General features: G+C 38.1%; 1 protein-coding gene and 1 long non-coding RNA gene across 2 annotated transcripts in view; both read left to right on the top strand.

Moving 5' to 3' along the window:
- LRP6 (LDL receptor related protein 6) overlaps window positions 1-16,228 on the top strand; it is a 182,415-nt gene extending 166,187 nt beyond the window's left edge. The window contains exons 18-23 of the mRNA XM_030321740.1: window positions 1,041-1,277; window positions 1,762-1,872; window positions 6,330-6,560; window positions 8,285-8,421; window positions 9,098-9,195; window positions 11,259-16,228. Coding sequence (XP_030177600.1) covers window positions 1,041-1,277; window positions 1,762-1,872; window positions 6,330-6,560; window positions 8,285-8,421; window positions 9,098-9,195; window positions 11,259-11,553 — 1,109 coding nt within the window. The 3' untranslated portion in view covers window positions 11,554-16,228. The remainder of the gene's footprint in view (window positions 1-1,040; window positions 1,278-1,761; window positions 1,873-6,329; window positions 6,561-8,284; window positions 8,422-9,097; window positions 9,196-11,258) is intronic.
- A 605-nt stretch (window positions 16,229-16,833) lies between these two features.
- On the top strand, window positions 16,834-18,332 carry LOC115518439. Its single transcript, XR_003970262.1, has 3 exons — window positions 16,834-16,991; window positions 17,729-17,851; window positions 17,961-18,332. It is a non-coding gene; the product is annotated as an uncharacterized LOC115518439 (long non-coding RNA).
- The last annotated feature ends 893 nt before the right edge of the window (window positions 18,333-19,225 follow it).

Raw genomic sequence — 19,225 nt, 5'->3', positions numbered from 1 at the left:
CCATATGAACTTTTCATACTCTCTTAAATTAAAATCCACTGATCTATTTTGTCTTCTAATTGGATATTTTACCCAGACCTGATTTTGTAACCTTACACTGTGGTCATTTGGAAATACTAGAATTCCAACCAAAAATTCCCAGATCTTCAGATTTTGATGAATTTCATTATTCAATATCAAAAACCCCATGTTTATCTCACTACCAGTCTCATTAGAAAAAACTTTAGGGACACCTGGGTGGCTCAGTCAGCTAAGTGTCTGACTTCAGCTCAAGTCATGATTTCACAGTTTGTGGATTTGAGCCCCACGTCAGGCACTCTGCTGTCAGTGTGGAGCCTGCTTTGGATCCTCTGTCTCCCTCTCTCTCTGCCCCTCCTCCACGCTCTCCTCTCTCTTCTTTTTCTCTCTCACAAAAATAAACATTAAAAAAGAAAAAAGAAAAAACTTTTAAGTACTGGGAATCTGTCAAACTTACCATGTTAGATACAGATTGTCCAAAATTATAATTTCTGGTTGAAAGCTCCATTGTTACAATATGCTTCAAAAGTACAGTGTTATGATTTTGCCATTATTTTCCTTGAAGTAACAGGCTCACTGGTTCATTTTTTAAAAACTTCCTGCCAAATACCCAAGTGTAAATAACTAGTTTATTTGTCAGTTCTTTTAAATTAAAATTAAAATGGTGTTCCATTTTGGGTTGAGTTTACAACTCAAAGTGCTTTCCCTAACTTTAAAATATTTAGAGGTTGGTGATTATAGTGATTATTCCTAAATTATGTGTCAGATTATAATGGATTGCAAATAATCCTACTTGAATTATAATATTTGAGAAAACTTCTGCCTTATAGTTTTGCAAGTTAGTGAATCTAAACGCGGTAGTGTAAAAATTGTACTTCTTCTCTGATTAGTAGGGATAGTTTACAAACTTTATTAAAAAGTATTTTGTGCATGTTAATATTAAATGAGCTTCACTAGGTGTGTTTGTACCTTTGTGTGACTGTTGTGTTTTTGTCACTCCCCTCCCCCTTGGTCATTTGAAGAACCCCCAACATGTTCTCCTCAGCAGTTTACTTGTTTCACCGGAGAAATTGACTGTATCCCTGTGGCTTGGCGGTGTGATGGGTTTACTGAATGTGAAGACCACAGTGATGAGCTCAATTGCCCTGTATGCTCGGAGTCCCAGTTCCAGTGTGCCAGTGGGCAGTGTATCGATGGTGGCCTCCGATGCAACGGAGATGCAAACTGCCAGGATAAGTCAGATGAGAAGAATTGTGAAGGTATCCAGACTTCCTAGGGCCTGGCTGTGTAGTCTTTTTTTCCCATTAATGTTCAGTTGTTTGAAATTCAGAGTATTGCTTTGGCTCAGTGGTAAGTAGTCCTTGTTTCCAGTGAGCTCTGAAGTAGTGGATTAATTTATTACAGTGTAAAATAATTTCACATTTTCCTCTTTGCACTACTAACCTTTAACGTGGTAAAAAATGAGCAAATAAATTCTCTAGAACTTTTTTAGTATCTAGAAATGCACATAGATAGAATTCTTTAATTCTTTACAGAGTAGAGCAAAATAGGAAATTTCCTGCTGGATTTCTTTTTCCACTTTTTTCTCTCTACCAATGGAAATCTCTAGAGAATAATTTTTAAGTTATATTTTAAAGTCTAATTTGTTTTTCATTTGTACCCAGAAAGTACTTTTTGTCTCTTGGCAGAGTTTCACTTTACATGATAATGAAAATAAGAAAATTGTTTGCATTTTTTTCCCAGTGCTTTGTTTAATTGATCAATTCCGCTGTTCCAATGGTCAGTGCATTGGAAAACATAAGAAATGTGATCATAATGTGGATTGCAGTGACAAATCAGATGAACTGGATTGTTGTAAGTAGGACTAAAATCTTATATATTACGCTTCTGGGAGACTTTTTAAAATACTTTTTTTCTTTAAAGATGTGTTTCACTTAGAATTTCCTTATTGAGAAATAAGCATTAATGTTAAGCTAGTTATTTGTACCAAGATCTTTTATGTTTTCTTGTAATAATTCCTTAAAGACAGTGGTTTTCTTATGCACAAAACTCTTCACAGAAACATTTAGGAAAGCATCAGAGAAGAATAAGTATTATTTTGCCACAACTAGAGTTAGGAAATTCTCAAATGATTTAGATATGTAGAAATCAGTTGGTGGCATAAGCTTGAGAGTTTCTGAACATCATTTCTGATGTTTATCATCTCTCATTTTTTTCTAGACATATTTCTACCAGTTTCTCAGTGACTTTAATAGCTTCCTTAAAATGTAGCCTGAAGATACTTATGCCATCTTATACCCCTAGGCCTAAAGACTCTAGGGTACATAACCCATAGTTTCTTCAGGGTTCATAACTATTGACCATGCCCTGACATAAAATATATCCCAAATTGATACACTTAGTTCTGAGTGGAATTCAGCATAAATCAGATCTACCCTGTCAAACTGGTTTAATGAAATTTAGATAAAATTCATTTAAAAGCTCTTTACTCATAGGTTGCCTGGGTGGCTCAGTCGGTTAAACATCCAACTCTTGATCTTGGCTCAGGTCATGATCTCACAGTTTCATGAGTTCAAGCCCCACGTCAGGCTCTATACTGGCAACACAGAGCCTGCTTGGGATTCTCTCTCTCTCCCTCTCTCAGAGTCTCTTATGGTTGAGGTTGTAGTAAGAATAGTGATTTTATTTTATTATTATTTTTTAGTTTACTTATTTTGAGAGAGAGATAGCGTGAGTGGGGGAGAGGCAGAGAACAATGGTGAGAGAGAGACTCCCAAGCAGACTCTGCACTGCCAGCGTAGAGCCCAATGCAGGGCTCGAACTCATGAAACCGTGAGATCATGACCTGAGCTAAAACCAATAGACGCTTAACTGACTGAGCCACCCAGGCGCCATAAAAATAGCGATTTTAAAGCCAAGTAGAGATGGATTTGAATTCTGGCTCCACCTCTTACCAGCAAATTATTTATTGTCAAACTTTAGTTTCTTTATCTTTAAAATGAAGATAATGTTTAGCCTGGTGGTTGTGAGAAAATTAAATAACTTAATGTATATAAAATATATAGCTTGGCTCATAGTAGATACTGTTGATAAAGGAGTGTGGTAAATGATACTAAACATGCTGTTGTAGAGATCTGTATGAGTGGTAGCACAACACAGCGAGTGGTCAGATCTTCAGGAATAAAAACAGGGTTCATCAAGGAAGACATCTTAGAAAAATGGTGCTTAAAATTGGGTATTGATCAGTGAATAGAGTTAATTGTACAGATAAGTGGAGAGATTGTGGGAAACTACATGTGAATGGGATGCCAAAATGTAGGCTATGTCTTGAGGAGGGATATCAGCAAAAGAACATACGTTAAGGGTGAGATCATAGAAGACTCTGCTTTTCTTCTAAAAAGCCCAGACAGCATCCAGAATAACAGCCATTGACAAACTTAAGTGAAGGACTGGCATGGCTGTGTAATTGTGAAAGCTGTAAAAGCAGATGCATTGCCAATATAAGATTAGAGGCAGCTAAATGACACATTGGTTGCTTTCACACTTTTTGGATCACCTCAAGAGGAGTACAAAGATGGGGGTGCACACGTAAACGAGTCATGCGATAGTATCTACCTATATTATGTAGAATGTATTCTGAAGTTTTCTGTTTTAAAATGCTTGTTGTAACCCACTAAATTTTTTTCACCATCTAATTACTTGGAGCCTATAATTTAAAAATTCTCAAGGGGCGCCTGGGTGGCGCAGTTGGTTAAGCGTCCGACTTCAGCCAGGTCACGATCTCGCGGTCCGTGAGTTCGAGCCCCGCGTCGGGCTCTGTGCTGACAGCTCAGAGCCTGGAGCCTGTTTCGGATTCTGTGTCTCCCTCTCTCTCTGCCCCTCCCCTGTTCATGCTCTGTCTCTCTGTGTCTCAAAAATAAATGTTAAAAAAAAATTTTTTTTTAAAATAAAAAAATAAAAATTCTTAGGGGGCGATTGTAGTTTAGGCAGAAGATGATTATCTAAATCAAGAGGAGCAGTGGTGGTGGAAAGGAAGGGATAGAGTTCAGAGCTATCTCAGAAATAGAGTAAAAAGCGTTTTGTAACCACTTGGATGTAGTTGATAAGTTTAGGTTAACTCATAGGTATCTCACCGAGTGGCTGGAGTCATTAACTAGAATATGTAGCAGGGACTGAAAACTGAAGGACCATTCCATATCTTGGCTCAGATGTAATGTTTGCCTGATACAGGTTTTTTTATTAATTTTTTAAATTTAAGTTTAATTTAAATGCTTTTGATTTGCCACAGGTGCCATCATTTATTTATGATCTGCTTTACCCCTGGAATCTAGGAAGCATGTCAGATATTGGTGAAGACGGCTGCAGTGTAGACAGGTCGCTTCAAAGTTGCTGATGAGCTTATCCCATTGAAGCTATTCAGGAAGTTGTCGATTGTATGGGTCTGTAGCTCAGGAGAGAGATTTGGCCTCTACTGTTAAAGATAATTAAAGCTGAAGCAGTAGATGAAGTCTCTCAGGGAGAGTTACGTAGAAGAGGAAAATAGTAGAAGATAGAAGGAAGTCTGGCAGGCACCTGCACCTAAGAGGCAACAGAAGAGAAGGAAGCCAACAAAAGGAAACAGAAAAAAGAAGAATCAGAGACAGTAAAATTAAGAGAGTGGTATCTTGGAAGGATACTGTTTAGACATTTTTGAGAAGAAAACATAGAGCCAGCAGTATTGAATGTTTAGAGAGGTCAGTAAGATGAAGAGTTAGTGAAAATAGCAAATAGGAGAACTCTGACCTTTGCCAGACTAGTTTCACTGTGGCGATGAGGATAGGAGCCTGATTTCAGTGAGTTAGGATGTGACCCAGAGACTAAGCATTGGAGATAGTGAATATAAACTATTCTGTCTTGACGCTTGGCCTTAGAAAGCAATGCCAAGGCACTGGAAGGGAATACGATAGATGGCTGCTCACAAGGACTGGGGAGGATCTGTAACCCAGAGTCCACAGACAAGATATGTAACTGACAGCCCCTGCATATTTTGTAATTTAATGATACCATTTTCTTTCATTTCTTTTATTTAATCTATTAGGGGCTGAATTTAACTCTGTGGGTGGGAGATTTAAGGTAAGATGAAGCAGAAGGAAGGTTTTTTAAAAGATCTGCAGTTGCGAGATACAGTCTGACTATTCGGAATGGAAGGAATTTCCTTCTAAATAGAAGAGTAATACTCTAAATCTGATGAGGCCTTTTGCTGTTTCCCTCTACCTGTAATATTGATGCCACCTGCTTCTAAAGCCTCAGATAGCTCAGGGATCTGATGAAGGTGAATGCCACGGGCAGGGTCTTCCCCTGGTTCTCATGCTCTCACCTTTCTAAGTCCTCACGCACTCAGGTACCAGACACCTTATGTTTCTTGCCCTCAGGCAACTAGACTTACCCTGAAGGTACCAGCATATTGGGCCTGAGAGCTAATGTTCATCTTTAGCTTCTCATCTCCCTTCACCAGGCCTATATGTCACTTTTCAAACCTAAAATCAGGCTCAGAGCTCGTGCCTTGCTGGTGCAGAGTTGGCTTCTTTGTTATTCCATTTAAAACATTTGATGACTTTTCTAGGTACATCCCTTTTGGCCCTAAAATTTTCTCTGAAATTTCAAAATAACCCTGTTATTTTATGATACACAAAATGAAGTAGGATGAGGCGCCTGGCTGGCTCAGTTGGAGGAGCATGCAACTCTTGATCTCGGGGTCGGGAGTTCGAGCCCCATGTTGGGTGTAGAGATTACTTAAATAAATAAATAATTTAAAAAAATAAGGTAGGATGGGGCGCCTGGGTGGCCCAGTCAGTTGAGCGTCTGACTTCGGCTCAGGTCATGATCTCGCGGTCTGTGAGTTTGAGCCCCACGTCGGGCTCTGTGCTGTCAGCTCAGAACCTGTAGCCTGCTTCCGATTCCGTGTCTCCCTCTCTCTCTGCCCCTCCCCCGCTCATGCTCGCTCGCTCGCGCTCTCTCTCTCTCTCTCTCTCTCTCTCTTTCTCTCTGTCAAAAATAAATAAACATTAAAAAAATAATAAAGTAGGATAAATTTTAACTGTCTCTGTATTAAAGCTTAATGATTAAGTATAATTCACTTACATCTTTGTTATCAGTTTGCAGGTATACTTCTCAGTGTATCGTTTTATTTCTATCTTCGCTTAAGGATAGTTCATTTTGATTTCTAATGGTATTTATATACCCATAGGGCATGGTGTACATGTATTCATAATAACTATTTTGAGTCTGCAGTTGTTTCTCCATTATATAACTGTACTGCATTTTCATTTTAGATCCAACTGAGGAACCAGCTCCACAGGCCACCAATACAGTTGGTTCAGTTATTGGAGTAATTGTCACCATTTTTGTGTCTGGAACCATATACTTCATCTGCCAGAGAATGTTGTGTCCACGTATGAAGGGAGATGGGGAAACCATGACTAATGACTATGTAGTTCATGGACCAGCTTCTGTGCCCCTTGGTTATGTGCCACACCCAAGTTCTTTGTCAGGATCTCTTCCAGGTGAGCTAAGACTGATCCATTGAGAATCAAGTCTTGGGTCCTGGCAACATTGCCAAGTTTCCTTTATAGAAACAAGATACTGCCTAGAGTCTGTTTCTTTCTTTTTTTTTTTTTTTTAAATCTTTTTTAATGTTTATTTATTTCTGAGACGGAGAGAGACAGAGCATGAGTGGGGGAGGGGCAGAGACAGAGGGAGACACAGAATCTGAAGCAGGCTCCAGGCTCTGAGCTGTCAGCACAGAGCCTGACGCGGGGCTCGAACTCACAGACTGTGAGATCATGACCTGAGCCGAAGTCGGCCACTTAACCGAGTGAGCCACCCAGGCGCCCCTAGAGTCTGTTTCAAACTAGACTCCTTTGGGTTTAAAAAATTATAAGAATAAATATTTTATTTTACTTTTAGCACTCTTTATACAGAAGATCTTAGATCTTAGTAGAAATTGTCCAAAAAATATAAAGCAAATACGTACACATTTATATACACTGATTGAGGGGCGCCTGGGTGGCTCAGTCGGTTAAGCATCTGACTTCGGCTCAGGTCATGATCTCGCGGTCTGTGAGTTCGAGCCCCGCATCAGGCTCTGTGCTGACAGCTCAGAGCCTGGAGCCTGTTTCTGATACTGTGTCTCCCTCTCTCTCTGACCCTCCCCCGTTCATGCTGTCTCTCCCTGTCTCAAAAATAAAATAAACGTTAAAAAAAATATATACACTGATTGCATTTAGTGCATGCACTACATATACTGCATTTCTGGATGTACTCTACTGAAAGTGAAAGCTAGACATTTGGTAAAGCGTCATAAACCACAAGTCCTTTAGGTGCACTATTAGGAGACCTCAGGACCACTGAGGACAGGAATTGAAGGTGCAAACAAATAGATTAGGATTCCTTTTCAGCAAACAAAGATTTGGAAATAGCTGGGTTGATAGCAGGTTTGTTTTGGCATAGCCAAGTAGCCAGAAATTCTGTGTACTTGAGTAGACGATACTGCTCTAGCAAAGTACAGCTTTCTTTTAGTGCTTTCTGGTGCCCATAGTGAAAAGAAGCCCCCCCCCCCATTATTTTAATGAATATGGAGAAGGAGTTATCAGGCAAAAGCTGTCAGAAAATAAGAACTTATTCTGGTGTAACTCTAAGTAAACAGGATTTTGAAACTTAATGATAATGATTCCTTATTTTGCTATACCTATTTTCAGTTAGTGGAATATGGGAAGTCACTTGGGAAAAAATAGAATTCTGGCATTGGTGGTTGTGATTCCAACAACATTTGCATACATTAGATGAAAAAGATGAAAAATCTCCCATACTTTGTATTCATGCCCTTAAAAGTGGATTTAGTTTCCTTTTGAGCACATCTCTTGTTTAATCTACCCTGCTTTACAGCCTCCACTCTCCATAGGCCTTTTCTTCTGCAAATCCTCTAAAGTTGAAAACTTCTTATTTTGAAGAGTGCTGCTTCTATCCTTGGGGGGAAGGGATGGAAGCTATTCTTGGCCTTGTTCTAGGCCAGCTCTCAGTGGAAGTGTTCACTTCTAGAGAACATTCGTTTCCCTTCTGCATTAAGCATTTTCAATCATTGTTAGGAAACGAGAGCACAAATTGTTTTAAAATCAAACTATTTGGCTATTGGTATTTGTAATCCTAGTATTAAATAAAAATATTTTATACATAAAAATAATTTGTATAGATCTTAATCATCTTCAGTATTTATCCTCCTTCATTTTAGGAATGTCTCGAGGTAAATCAATGATCAGCTCCCTCAGTATCATGGGGGGAAGCAGTGGACCCCCTTATGACCGAGCTCATGTCACAGGAGCATCATCAAGTAGTTCTTCAAGCACCAAAGGCACTTACTTCCCTGCAGTAAGCAGTCTGTTTTCCTTTGTTTCACTTTGAATGCTAAGATAAATAGGATCCTAGACTTTTAATAAACTTCTTTAAATGTGGGTGCTTAGTGATGGTAACTTAGAAAGTTTTTTAGTATACTATTTAGGCATATAAGGCTCCTAGGAAAGATTTGCCACCACCATGCAAGCACTTTTAAAGTCTTTAAGTTTACTGTGTATTAACCAGCATATTTGAAGGCACTAGACAGTAATTTCATATTTTGGGTAAAAGTAGAACTACTAAATAGTATCTCCTGAGAGACTTAGGACGACCTTCATTCTGTAACCTCCCAAAAAAGGAAGCATGCCTGTTATTTCTCCTAAGTCAGTGATTTTTCTCTAAATGTTTATAATTTTAAAAAATCAGAACCCTATTGTGCTGAACTTAAACCAGTGACTTACAGATTATAGATATTCTGCTTATTACCTTGCACTGTTTAGCCATGATGAAATTGTATCTTAAGGAGTAGAGAGCCCCACTCCTGAAGCACTATTTGAGGTCAGTTCTTTGAAAGAAAGATTGTGCTAACTGTGTAAGGGAAAGGAATACAAACAGATGAAGGAAGAGAGTGTAAAGAAAGTCTAATGGTCTTTATCTGGCATTATTATTATTGTAATAATTATTGTAATAATTTAATTATTGTTCCATTTAGATTTTGAACCCTCCACCATCCCCAGCCACAGAGCGATCACATTACACTATGGAATTTGGTTATTCTTCAAATAGTCCTTCCACTCATAGGTCCTACAGGTAAGATAAGTGGAAGTATTTATTAGGAGAAAGAAGTAGTGGGTTTGATGTAGCCCTACATAAATAGATGATGGTCACTGAGAGAGATTAGGCATCTTGTCTTAATAATGCTGATGTTGTCCCTACCGCACATCCTTTTCTTTTGAGGCATTACACATTTTTTTAGAGAGAGTCACAAGTGTTGACTTTATAATAATGAAGTAGAGTCAGCTCCCAATACTGCTTTGGCAGTATTGTAAGGAAAAGTTACCCACCAAAATAACTGATTACAAAATGGGCTACTGCTCAGGTTAGCTTTGTTTGGTGGCCTAGGAATGGAATATTGGCATAGGACTGGAGTTCAAAGAGTTGTGAGAGCTGTAAAATTGCAGGGGTGCAAAGAGCACAGAATTTGAGAGAAGTTGGGAGAAGCTTAAGTTCAGCCCTTGCTTCAGTATTACACCATCTGGAATGAAGAATTCTTCATAAAGTTGCCTGGAATAAATCACAACTCACTAAAATAAATGAAATCTATTTGTAGGACAAAATGGGGACATTTTCCCCTTGTGCTGATTTGTGTCTGTAGAGCATGTTAAGCAGGAGAAGGACTAGTGTTTACCTTACTCTTTCCATCTTGTTTCAAAGGCCAGCAGAAAGTCAGCGGCTTGATACTCTCTGTGTTAACCTAGTGCTGTGTTTATCAGTGTCCCTCAAGTGCCTATTATCTTCTAGTTAAGTGTTTCCTAGACTTCCAGTCAAATTGTCCTGATAAAACCGTACAGATAGGTAGAAATCAAGTGAAACTGTTGATAGTATCTTACTCAGAATTCCCGTTTCAGTTTATATACATAAGATTAAGGTCTGATTCTGAGCTGATATTTTTGTGTTTTATTGTAAATTGCTTTCCTTGCCACTAGTTTGTTCTAAAAAGCCGAGAAAGCAGAAACCTCAAAACTGAAAAAAACAAAATGAAAGACCCCAAATTTTTACTTTTAAAAAGTTATTTCTTTAAATTGAATAAAACATTGTTTCATTAAAATCAACATAATTGCATCAAAAACATTTCTTACTTGACCATTTCCCACGTCTCAAATTAAGCCCAGTTTCTTTCTTCTGAGTCACTTTTCATCATTTGTTGAGATTCTTGTCTGAACTGGAATGTAAAAGAATTTTGTTGATTTTCTTTCCTTTTTTCCTAGCTTTTTTTTTTTTTTTTTTTAACATGAAAATGGAAGTGTTTGGCCTTTTAGTTGAGCCTAGAATGTTCATCAAGGCTCAAACCTGATTGGACAGAAAGATAAAACCTAAAAAGTGCTATGACCTCATGTCAATATTGGTAGTAAAACCGCTTGAGAACCTGCTCAGCAGGTCGTGTAACCTTTAGCCATTTGTTTTGAGACCAACCCTGGGTGCTAGCAGATGGTTTCTGTGTTGGGATGGGGTCTTGTGGCACACTCTGTAGCACTGGGTGTTTAGTGGATTGTTACTTCAGCTTTGCACGTGCTCTTGCCCCTCTTTTGTCACTTTGGCGACGGAGTATATAAAGAAACCTTTATTGGGATAAATATGAAATAAGATCAGCTTTACTATATTTCAAATGTAAATGCTATATGAAGTTACAGATAGAAGTAGAAGTGAGAGCTAGCACTTTGAAATGAGCGCTCCTTTCACTAGTGTGTTCGTCTCTTTTCAATGCCTTTTTTATTAGTTAGCCATGCTGCAAACTTGCTGAACTTGAAAAGGCAGAACAACAAGAAATAAATTAGGTCTCAGTCGGTTAAATGTCCGACTTGGGTTTGGGTCATGATCTCACAGTTCTTGGGTTTGAGCCCTGCGTTGGGTTGTGCTTGACAGCGCAGAGCCTGGAGCCTGCTATGAGTTCTGTGTCTCCCTCTCTCTCTCCCCCTCTGTTGCTCATGCTCTGTCTCTCAAAAATAAAGAAACATCAAGAAAATTTTTTTAATTGTAGTAGTGTATGATCTTCAACCTGAAGTTTACATCTAATACTTCTGTATTCTGATAGAGAAGAAACTGCTTTTCTATAAAACTTAAGTGTCTGCTTCTTGATTTTCTCCCCCTACCAGCTACAGGCCATATAGCTACCGGCACTTTGCACCCCCTACCACACCCTGCAGCACAGATGTCTGTGACAGTGACTATGCTCCCAGCCGGAGGATGACCTCAGTGGCAACGGCCAAGGGCTACACTAGTGACTTGAACTATGACTCAGAGCCTGTGCCCCCGCCTCCCACACCCCGAAGCCAATACTTGTCAGCAGAAGAGAACTATGAAAGCTGCCCACCCTCTCCATACACAGAGAGGAGCTACTCTCATCACCTCTACCCACCACCACCCTCCCCCTGTACAGACTCCTCCTGAGGAGGGGCCCTCCTCCTCTGACTGCCTCCAACACAAAAATGTAAATACAAATTTGGTTGAGATCTGGAGGGGGGGAGGGAGCTATTAGAGAAAGATGAGGCAGACCATGTACAGTTAAAAATTATAAATGGGGTAGGGAATACTGGAGATATTTGTACAGAAGAAAAGGATATTTATATATTTTCTTAAAACAGCAGATTTGCTGCTTGTGCCATAAAAATTTGTATAAAAAATAAATTTGTACTAAAAGTTTTATTTTTGCAAACTAAATACACAAAGCATGCCTTAAACCCAGTGAAGTGACTGAGTACAAAGGAAACAGGAATAATAAAGGCATCACTGACCAGGAATGTCTGGGCTTTATTAATACCAAAAAAAGAGAGAGAGAAAGAGAAGAAGAAGAAGAAGAAAAATTCAAGTCCATCTCAGAGCAGCAAACCATAGATACTTGGAAGTAGCCAAATAGCCTTCATGTTAGCTAACATTTGAGGGCCAATAAGTTTAAGAAATCACAAAAGGAAAAAGAAAAAAAGGTATTAAAACTAACTTTGGACAAAGGGCTTTATTTTCTCTAGGAATCCCATTATTTTAGTGAGGAAAATAGGTCTTTATAAAAATCCCTTCTGGGTGTTGCCATTGGAGGAGATGAGCTGTCCAGTCAGATGGTGTGGGGCTCTTTGTGTGTGCAAGTCTTCTGTCCCTACCTTAGAACCCACAGCCTCTGTCAGAAGAATTCGTTTTTTCTCTAGGTGTTTTTACCTTGCTTCCTCCCCCAGCAGCTTTGTAGGCCATTTTGCCAAGATATCACGATTTATTCAAAGCTTTTTTATCTGAGGATTGATAAAATGGAATTTTCTAAATTAAGGTTTCATTTTAATATTTCTACTAGCTCTGTTCCTCTGTAGGCTTAGCTCTTCAGTTTGACTGATGTTTTTGCTTAATGATCAAAGGTTAGACATATTAGTGCTCCTCTTCCAAAATTGTTTTAATGCTCATTAAAATATCTTTTCACAACACATATAGGCAATGTTTAAGAATTACAAATTTAACCATTATGTTTTGTTGTAAATTAATCATATATCCTTGCAGTACTTTCAGCATATAATACCACAATATGAAATCATTTATATATATATATTTTTTTCTAGTAAAACATTTAAATATGTTCCAGTTAGAGACAATCTATTTAAAAAGAGAATTTTTTTGTTATCATTAGGTTTTCCCTTTATTAGCTGTTTGTGTCATTTTCATGTTCTTTAGGCCAATTTTTCTGAGTGATGTCTACATACATACCTCTTCTAATGTGTGACGTGACTTTAATATCTTCCTGTTACCCAATGTGAATGTTAGATTGTTTTCAAATTATCCACAAATTATTCTTATAATCACCTCTTATATATTTTTGTGTGTTCTCTCTTATCCTGTTATGGATTAAGATGATTTAACAAATTTAACAATGTGGATTAAACGAGAAGGCCAACCGTTGACTTCTCAGCTGTCAGAACTTGGGTGGAGGGGAGTAACGGAAGGCTCTTCTGCCACCTGCCTGACCTGCGTGGTCCTGGGGCTGCTGCGTCTTCAGCTCTTAGGGCTGACGTGTGGAATGATTCTAGCACTGCTCTGCCACCTTGCCAGAAGTTAGTTTCCTGCTTTTTACATTTTTCCAGCACTTCTCTGCTAAAACTGAATGTGTTTTTAAACTAATGTATTTTTACCTTAACAGATGTTGGTCAGTCAGTTATTTGAATGATTTCTTTTTTTTTTTTTTTTTTTTTTAATTCTGTCTTGCTGAGGCCTCTCTGGATTTCAGGGCCCAAGAGAAAACCATGGAAGAAAAGATTCAGACTTTTGGCAGGGGTGAAGTAACTTTATAAGCAATTAAAAATACCTGAGGAAACTTTTTAATGAGAAAAAATGTGGTTTCAGAATAATGCTTAGATTGTCAGGGGCACCTTCTATGAATCAGGTGCCCTTGAGTTTGCATATAAATGAATGGTGATCCATCAGTGTCTTGCATTAACTCTTCCTGTCGGTGGAACAAAGTGCTCACAGTCTAACAGAATGGACACTGGAGTTGCATTCTGTGACACGGGGGCCTCTGACACTTAAATGAAGATGGAAAGGTTAGCAATAACTGGGTATCAATTAGAATTTAAGAATTCTATATGTTTACATTTTTTAATGTGCATCTTTATCCGGTGGGCTTCCCATGTGGAAACTTGCACTATAACGAATTAAGAAGAATATTGCCTTGTTATATCTCAGTTCAAGTGCTTGTACTGCGATGGCAATGGCCTCTTCTTGCAAAATACTGATTTGTGTGCCAATTTGTTTGAAATTATTTGAAGGCAGTTCCGCTTAATCTCAGGGTCCTCTTTCTTGGGTAGTTGAGATGGATTCTTAATATTGGGGGGGTGTACCTTTAAATGAGAGAATTGTCAAAAATCGGGAAAGATTGGCCCTCGGGCTACATGGACAGTTAAGCTTAAGTAACAAACTATCTTGATTAGTATTAAACACAAGAGGTTTAATTGGAAAAACTGAAGATAAAAAATAAACATGAGCACAAATCAGGGGGAAAGTGGATAAAGGTTTTGAATTTGATGTATTGCTATATTCACTATCCATGAGGGTAAAATGAATAAAATGTCATTATTTTCCTTAAATACTTAAGTATTTAATTTTGAACACCGGTCTTAAAGCATGTCTAGTTAGTGATGTGATTAAAATTATCTGAGAAATGAACTCTGGCATCGTATACTTTGTGCTTATGCGCTATAGTAGGCTCACCTTCATTGAGGTGGTCTTTTATAACTGTGCTTTTATAACTTTGAACTTGGCTCCTGCAGAACCCTGGTCTTCTGAACAGTGGCCCAAGGGGTTTTGCTGCTTAAATCAGATAATGGCATATTCACAAGAAAAAAAAGAGCTAAGGGATAGAATTTCTCAGTATTAATTTTTCTTTCGTGAAATATTATTACGCCTTTGACCTTTGCTGCCCCTCTTCTATAGCAGCATATGTGAGATGTCTGTCCAGCAGAACATTAGTTATTTTAACTATCTTAATTTTAATATAACAGTACTTTGAGATATATCAAGAAGTATCTGACACTTGAGAATATCTGTTCTAAAGGGATGATATATATTTAGAAATGAAGACTTTACAGTACATTTTCATCTAATAGGCCAATAATTTGGGGGCAGAGCTTTTGAGCAGTAAAATTTTAGCTTGACTGAGGATTATATATTTGTTCATCATTTTAAAACACTCTGAAGTCAATAATTTGTAGAAGGCCAACTCCAACTTTGATAATATACAAAAATCTCTACCATCTGTGTTAGGTAGCAATTAATTTGGGGGAGAATCTTTTTGTTTTGCCATAAAGGCCTATTAATGAAGACTACTTCAAGTAGAGTTAGTAGCTATGGCTTACCTACTTAGCCTGTTAAATGCGTCTGTGTGTGTTTATGTAACCTTATACCAGTAATCCTAGTAGAGACTACTTCTGGTACCAGAGAGAGAGGCTTACTGTAGGCAGGTTGGCTCCTCTGTGATAGTTGTGCTAGTCTAGTCAGTCATGTGCCTAGATTTGATTCCTAGAAATGTAGTTTTTAAAATTGTTTTTTCTCTTGCTGAGGGAAAACTTGCCACTTCATTGATTTGCATGCCGTAAGAGCTTCATATTGGTTACCATTACACATCTAACAAAATTCAGAAGCAAAAATCTTGGGCTTTTCATACCCCAGATATGCCATGCTTTTAATAAGCTTTAAGTCTGTATAATGACATACATCGTATGTTTGGGGTGTGGATTTGAGTATGTGAATATCAGTTGGCCAACAAATGTTAGGGCATCCACAAATGAGACTATACACTAAGTGTAGACAGGGACTGAGTCATAAGTTTATAATCAAGTGTTGTTTAAAACATGTTCTCAGAATTTTTAAACTCAAACTTAATTTTATTTGGTATTCCTTTCTTTATCCCAAGCCTGAAATGAGCCAAGAGAAATAACAGATGATTTTAGAAAGTACTGGTAGCATATGTGTGGTTTCTGACTTCTGGGATGGCATCATTTTATACTAGTCTCAAAATTTGCCTTTTGAAATTTTCAGTTTCAGGAGATAACATTTTACATTTATAGTTTTAAATTATGAGCATTGTGAATCCATATACTCAGGATATTTGTTGGACTTGATTCTGCATCTCATGAAACTAATAAGCCTGCACCTGAGTAGAAGGGGAGGTAGATTCTTCGGTCTTACTGACGATCCTCACCCTCCTTCAGTCCAGGTAATTTTACTTGGTTTTTCATTTTCATAAAGCATCCTTAAGCTATTGCTAAGTTTATTGCTGTAAACAATCCTCATGACTTTACAGATAGAACTATAAACAATGATTTCCTGTACTCAGAGTATAGACCTAACGAAAACTTTTACATTTCCACCATTATCTAGGGTTTACCCAAAAGTCTACACCAAAGATGTAGAGACAATGTGCTTTTTGCTTATGCTTAACTGTCCATTTTTTTTTAACAAATATAAGAAGGCCAGGGATATATATATATCATATATGTATGATATGTATATATATCAATGCATAAATATGAATATTAAAAGGAAAAGAAAGTGAATAAATCTAATTTTACATGAAATTAAGTATCTGGGGTTAGTAGGAAAATGTAAAAAGAAGAGGATACCAAGAGCTTAAGCTGGACTAGCCTTATTTGCAAGTGAAGGATCTGGTGCTGCTTTCAGATGTTTATCCTTTGTGTTTTTAAATTTTTTTCTTAAGCTTTAATCTTTGTTATTGTCTTAAAGTCAGCTGGTGTTTCTTGTTCATGGACTTTGGTACGATGGTGCTTTGCAAGGATGTATTTATATTTAAATGGCCAACATTTGGTCAGCCCTTGTCCACTATTCACTTCCCCCTTTTTGTAAAATAAGTGCTTTAATTGTAAACTGTATAAAAATACCTTGTATAAATCCCCTTTTGATTATTACAATAAGCTGAGTTGTAACAAATGAAATGTTGATTTTTATAATAAAACAGTGGAAAATAAAAGTGTCAATTCTTTTCAGCAAGAAATTAAAATAGCTGATTGTTCATTGCTGTGACTTGCATTTCAGAGGCAACAAAACCCACTTTTATTGTTTGTATTTCAAATAAAATACAACTTTGGAAGAGAGGTTTGAGCATAGTTCAGTGCTGCCCATACCTGTGATTGGGAACAGATAATAAGGGAAATATTTTGTGTTTCCTGCTCTTGTTTTCAGTAAACTCCTGGAAGGAGCCTGCTGTAGACTCTGAACCTCCCCCCTCTCGAAATTAGCTTTAAAAATGAACATTGCTTTTCCTGACACAAAGCCCAATATGATACGAGGATACCGAAGGAGCCGCACAATATACCCCTTCAAAATACGCCACTGTGATTCAGGTGGGCACTTTAAAAACAGCAAATACAGATAGAGGCTTTCTCTGAGCTCCCCTTGTCTGTCTAAAGACCGATCCTCCAAAAGGAACACAGTTGTCATAAACCATAAATCCCCTCCCTGGGAGCTTGATCAACCAGGGAAAAATGATTCTTATCCCTGGAGAGAAGACTAGGGAAAATAGCCAAACTTCGTCCCGACTGTCACACCTCCCACCTATTCTTCTAAGGACCCATTCTTCTTTCCTAAAATCACTTCCTACTTACTCTTCCCTAAGAGGCCTACATCTTCCCTCCCCTTTTCCTATTCATACGGTAGTTAAGCCTGAATTGTAAGCCATCTAGGGGAGTTTCTCACTTTTCCCTGGGTATCTCCCATGTATATGTAAGTTAATAATACATGTTATTTTCTGTCTGTTTTGTTCATCTGTTTCTTATTACAAGGGTCTCGGCTAAGAGCAGAAGGGTAGACAAGGTTATTCTCCCCTACAACATTTAACATGAGAGTGAATAGAAAAACCAGTGAGAACTCACAGCTACTAGATCCCTGCTTGGGTCTAAGTTTGCTGGTTTGATAGGAAGAGAGGAAAGCTTTATTATTTGGCATTAGTTAAGCTCAGACATCAGGGGGTTAAGTGGAACAAATGTTAGTGTAAAGTCTTCTCTCTGAGACTCTTTCTCTTAAGTGAGCTTACCTTGACTTCTTTGCTGACCCCTCCCATTCTTTTCTTTGGAAAACAAAGTTGTGCTGTTCCCAGTGGAGTCCAAGAAAGGAAAGACAGAACCGAGGTTGCTTTGCCTAATTTAAAGGCAGGCTCAAGAGTGGGAAGGACAGTGCAAGTTGTTTTGGACTTTTCTCTACCCAGGTAAGTTTTCTGCTAAGTTAATACGTACAGTCTTTCTTACTTTTAATTCTTTGTGTACAGTTGCAGTATTTCTGCAAATGTCATTTAAAGGATGAATTACTGTTGACAGGGTCCGGGACATGATACCCCAAAATGCGACACATTAGCATAGTGAGTATTTCAAGGAATTCGAGAAATGGCATGTGCAGGAAGAACCCTCTGACCTTTCCCTGAAGCAGGTCGTTAACCCTAATGTGAGAAGTGCCCTCCCTGTACACAGAGGTAAGGGGGCATCCTTATCTCAGAAGAGAAAGGAACAAAAAGGAACCTGAACAAACAGGCCTTGCTAAGTTTGCCCCCATTTATTACACATAGCTCATACTCTTTGTTCTATCATATCTTTCCATGACTTTACAGTTCTCATCAAACCTAGCATAAAACACAGGTTTAACCATTTCTTTGGGTTTTCATTTCTTTATGAGGGCTCCTGTGTCACTTAAAACTTAAAAGACATTTGTATGCTTTTCTCTTGTTAATCTCTTATGTTACAGGGATCCAACTCAAGAACTTAGAAGATACTTTTCCTTTCTTACAATGTGCTCTGATTTCTGGTTCCATTTATTTGTACTATCATGCCGTCTTCATAACACCACCGACCCCACCACCACCTGTCCCTCCCACCCCGAAAATTCTCCACCCAAGATTTGCATTTGTAACTTCAGCTTTCATCACCATATAAAGCCAATCTTTCCCAATTAAGAGACTAAAAATAAAGGATTATTTTGCTAAGATTTGTCCAGCATTTACTGTTGCACCAAGTACTAAATATCCCCTCTGTCTCCCCCTTAATGTAATCAACCAACCGATTAACACCTAAGCTAGACAGGAAACGTCCAGTTTGAGTATGAAAAACTCCAGTGCAAAATTTTGATCAGAGGCAGTTGGCAGTGGGTGGAGGGGAAAGGACATTAAATTAAGATTGAGATTCTAATCTTTGTTCCATTTTAATTAACTGCCAAGGCATGCCTGAACTCATTTAATCTCTCCGTATTTGTTGGCATAAGGCTCTGATAGAGTTTTCCCAAGTTCTTGGGAAGGACTTGGGAAGGGTTAAGGGAATCAAGTTTTGTACAGTGCTGTGATTCTCATGACAGGGCTTTTAAGAACTCAATGTAGATCTGGAGCTATTTATATTTTCTATTATGTCAATTTTTGTCATTTATGTCTTTCAAGGAATTTGTCCATTTCCTCTTAAGTAGTCAGCTTATTGGCATAAAAGCGTCTCTTATCCTTTCAATGCCTGTTTCCATTTCTGACATTGGTAACTTGTGTCTTGGTCAGTCAAACTGAAGGTGTATTGATATTCTTGATCTTTAAAAAAAAAAAAAAAAAAAT

Source organism: Lynx canadensis, chromosome B4 (genome assembly GCF_007474595.2).
Source record: "Lynx canadensis isolate LIC74 chromosome B4, mLynCan4.pri.v2, whole genome shotgun sequence".
In the NCBI taxonomy this organism is placed as follows: domain Eukaryota; kingdom Metazoa; phylum Chordata; class Mammalia; order Carnivora; family Felidae; genus Lynx; species Lynx canadensis.
Note: the sequence above shows the minus strand (reverse complement) of the source record. Positions and strands in the feature narration are given on the sequence as shown.